Source organism: Dipodomys spectabilis, unplaced genomic scaffold (genome assembly GCF_019054845.1).
Source record: "Dipodomys spectabilis isolate Male_0828 unplaced genomic scaffold, ASM1905484v1 ptg000155l, whole genome shotgun sequence".
NCBI lineage: Eukaryota > Metazoa > Chordata > Mammalia > Rodentia > Heteromyidae > Dipodomys > Dipodomys spectabilis.
In genome coordinates this window covers 4,283,145-4,287,585 of record NW_024870832.1, presented here as the reverse complement: position 1 = coordinate 4,287,585, position 4,441 = coordinate 4,283,145, and the positions used below count along the sequence as shown (strand labels likewise).

The 4,441-nt window shown below is 44.6% G+C and overlaps 1 protein-coding gene across 1 annotated transcript; it reads left to right on the top strand.

The window, feature by feature from the left end:
• Positions 1–1,128: 1,128 nt before the first annotated feature.
• LOC122118554 (10 kDa heat shock protein, mitochondrial-like) lies at positions 1,129–1,465 on the top strand. The gene has a single exon (XM_042692398.1). The coding sequence runs from the start codon at positions 1,144–1,146 to the stop codon at positions 1,450–1,452; it is 309 nt and encodes a 102-aa protein (XP_042548332.1). The 5' UTR covers positions 1,129–1,143; the 3' UTR covers positions 1,453–1,465.
• Positions 1,466–4,441: the final 2,976 nt, after the last annotated feature.

Sequence of the window (4,441 nt, the reverse complement as noted above, 5' to 3'; positions counted from 1 at the left end):
CTGTCTCTCTGTCTCTGTCTCTCTTGTCAGTCATGGGGCTTGAACTCTAGGCTTATGCACTGTCCCTGAGCTCTTCAGCTCAAGGCTAGGGCTCTACCACTTGAGCCACAGTGCCACTTTTGGTTTTCTAGTGGTTAATTGGAGATAAGAGGCTCATAGACTTTCCTGCCTGGGCTGGCATTAAAGGGCGATCCTCAGATCTCAGCCTCTTGAGTAGCTAGGACTACAGGCATGACTCTCCAGTACCCGGCTTGCTTTTCTTTTACATTTCATTTTATTTCTTTTGTGCCAGTCCTAGAGCTTGAACTCAGGGCCTGGGCTCTGTCCCTTAGCTTTTGTGTTCAAAGCTGATACTCTACCTCTTGACCCACTTCTGGCTTTTTACTAGTTAATTAGAGATAAGAGTCTCAGAGACTTTTCTCTCCTGACTGGCTTCAAACCATGATCCTCAGATCTCAGTCCCCTGAGTAGCTCAGATTACAGGCATGATCCACCAATACTTGATTAGTGCTTTTTTTTTTTTTTGGGGGGGGGGGGTTCCAGTCGTGGGGCCTGAACTCTGAGCCTGGACACTGTCCCTCAGCTCCTCAGCTCAAGGCTAGCGCTCTACCACTTGAGCCACAGCGCCACTTCTGGCTTTTTTCTTTTTGCTTATGTGGTGCTGAGGAATCAAACCCAGGGCCTCAGGCATGCAAGGCAAGCACTCTACCACTGAGCCACCTTCCCAGCCCGCTTATTTTATTTTATTATTTATTTGTATGTACTGGTCCTGGGGTTTGAACTCAGGGTACTGACCCTAAGCTTCTAGTGGTCAAACCACTTGAGCCACAGCTCCACTTGAAGTTTTTTTGGTAGTTTAATAGAGATAAGAATATCACAGACTTTCACAGGACTGGCTTCAAACCATGATCCTCAGATCTCAACCTGATGATTAAATTATAGTCATAAACAGCATTTATGATTCAGTATTCTGAAACTGGAATAGTGAGGAGCTACTAGGTAGGGACTAGATTAGGGTTTTGATCAGAGCCCCACTGACTATTGGGAGAAGGGCTCAGCCAACCCAGGAGAGAGTCAAGAAAATCTACCCCAGCTTGCAGCGTCGGCGTGAGAGCAGAGTCCGAGTGGCGACCGCGGAGAGTCATGGCCCGACAACCATTTAGGAAGTTCATTCCTCTGTTTGACCGAGTGCTGGTCGAAAGGAGTGCAGCTGAAACTGTGACCAAAGGAGGCATTATGCTTCCAGAAAAGTCTCAAGGAAAAGTATTGCAAGCCACCGTAGTGGCTGTGGGATCGGGCTCTAAAGGAAAGGGTGGAGAGATTCAGCCAGTTAGTGTGAAAGTGGGTGTTACAGTTCTTCTCCCAGAGTATGGAGGCACCAAAGTAGTTCTAGATGACAAGGATTATTTCTTATTTAGGGATGGTGACATTCTTGGGAAGTATGTAGAGTGAATAAATACATCACTAAAATGGCATCCTGTGAAGCTGCCCATTCTATGGAAGTTCTGAGATCTTTCATCATGTAAATAATTTCCATATCTCCCTTTTATAATAAACTGATGGTAACTAAAAAAAAAAAAAAAGAAAGAAAATCTACCCCAAACCCCTTACTCTTCCTTCCTCCAGATTCCTCTAGTACTTCTTTTTGCCAAACCCAGTGGAAAACAGGTCAAAAGCCCAGGATGGCAGCAACTGGACCAGGAATTCAAAAGGGCAGGTGCTATCATCAGCAGGGGGTTCACACCTGACCACTTTTTTTTTTCCAGTCCTAGGGCTTGAATGCAGGGCCTGGACACTGTCCCTGAGCTTCTTTTGCTCAAGGCAAGTGCTCCACCACTTGAGCCACCGAGCCACTTCCATCTTTTTTCTGTTTATATGGTACAGAGGAATCGAACCCAGGGCTTCATGCACACTGAACAAGCACTCTACCACTAAGCCACATTCCCAGCACCTTCTGATCTCTTCTTATCCCTCCAATGGTCCCACACCTGACAGCCAGCTGGCTTCCATGGACTGCCAATGGGTCTCCCACTGGCCCCAGCCTTCACTGAACAGCCACAGTGATTGGAAACTAAAACAGGCCATGTCTCTCCTGTTGCTCAGGAAGGAACTTCTTCAAGGAGAAGCTGAAGTCCTTACACTATTCCACAAGGCTCTGCAAGACCTGTCCCTCCCATGATCACCTCTGACCTTGATTCAACGTTTTCCTCCATTTGTCAACTCTGCTCCATGCATCCTGGCCTTTCTGAAATTCTTTGAATACAAGAAGTGTCTGCTCCAGGGCCTGTGCTGATCCCTCAGTCTAAATCACCCTTCCTTCCTTCTCTCCTTTTCCCTCCCTCCTCCTCCTCCCTCTTTCTTTTTCTCCTCCTTTCTTCCCACCACCTGTTTACTCAAGTTTCTCCAGCTCAGAGAGACCTACCTTGACTTCCTTTGTTTGTTTGGGCTGGTACTGGGGCTTGAACTCAGGACCTTAAATTTTTCACTCAAGGCTGGTGCTCTATCACTCAAATCCCAATTCCCAATGGCTCACACCTATAATCCTAGTTATTCAAGAGGCTGATATCTGAGGATCATGGTTCAAAACCAACCCAGGCTGGAAAGTCAGAAGTGGAGCTAGCTATGGCTCAAGTGGTAGAGGGATATCCTTGAGCAAAAAAGCTCAAGGATAATGCCCAGGCCAAGTTCAAGCTCCAGGTTCAAGCACACACACAGTCTCATAGATTTTACTTCTCAAGTTGGATTTGAACTGTAATCTTCAGATCTCAGCCTCCTGAGTAGGATTGCAGGTGTGAGCCCATAGCATTCCATCTGACTTTCTTTGCAAAGTGGCAAATGGTCTCCCACTATTTCTGATTCCACTAGCCCTGCTCTAGAGATCTTCTCCCCATATCAATGTATGCCATCTCTTATCACCACATAATTTACTTATTTTTTATACTCATTGTCTGTCTCCCCCACTACAATGCAGCCTCCATGAGTATATTACTGTTTTGTCCATAAAAGATGTACAGAGAAGCCAGGTGCTGGTGGCTCATGACTATAATCCTAGCCACTCAGGAGGCTGAAATCTGAGGATCACGGTTCAAAGCCAGCCTGGGCAGCAAAATCCGTGAGACTCTTATCTCCAGTTAACCACCAGAAAATAGAAAGTGGCGCTGAGGCTCAAAATAGTAGAGAACTAGTCGAGTAAAAGAGCTTAGGGACAGTGCCCAGGACCTGAGTTCAAGCCCCACAACTGACAAAAAAAAAAAAGAATAAATTGTCTCCAATGTGGGATGTTTAATTCATTACTTACACAGCCACAAAATGAAAATATATGCATGATATATTGCTCAGTGAAAATCAGATTATAATATAAGATTATAAACCAAGTTGCCCTGGGCTCACGCCTGTAATTCTAGCTACTCTGGAGGCTGAGATCTGTCGATCGTGGTTCAAACCCAGCCCGGGCAGGAAAGTCATTGAGACTCTTTTTTTTTGGGGGGGGGGGGGGCATCCAGTTGTGGGGCCTGAACTCTGGGCCTGGGCGCTGTCCCTCAGCTCTTCAGCTCAAGGCTAGCACTCTACCACTTGAGCCACAGCACCACTTCCGGCTTTTTTCTTTTTGCTTATGTGGTGCTGAGGAATCGAACCCAGGGCCTCAGGCATGCAAGGCAAGCGCTCTACCACTGAGCCACCTTCCCAGCCCTCATTGAGACTCTTATCTCGAATAAACCACTAGAAAACCGGAAGTGGTGCTGTGGCTCAAGCGTAGAGTGCTTCCCTTGAGCTGAAGAGCTGAGGGACAGCACCCAGGCCCAGAGTTCAAGCCTATGACCCACAATAAATAAATAAATATAGAGCAATCTATTTGTTTATTTATTTTTGAGACACATGGGTCTTGAACCAGAGATTCTCGTGCTTTGGCTTCCTCAATGCTGGGATTACAGGTATGTGCCATCATGTGTCATATACATGAAATACACATATATACCCATATACATATCAATATATAGATACATGCATGTGTGTATATCTATCTATATTTGTGTTTCTATGTCTTATATTGAAGTTTACATTTATCTGCTTAGAATATTGTTAAACATATACCTATATATACATATAAAAATACATATTTGAAAAGTTTTGAAAGCTACAACCCAATGTATCAACATCTGGATTAGGTTCTATTACCAGAATTTTCTTTATTCTACTTTTTCTCTGTTTCTTAATTTTGCTTCAAGGAACTGGGATTATTTATTAAAAGAACTAAATTTATATTTATATTTGTGAACTCTGAAACAAATCACTTGGGTTCTCTGGGTCTGTTTCTTCATTTTTGGACATGGAGATTCAAAAAGAAAATAGCTTCAGGCGGTTGCTATTTCATCTCAATGCTGTTTCATCTGAAATGAGTAGGTGAGGTCAGAGATAGGATAGAGGGCTATAACGAGCATAA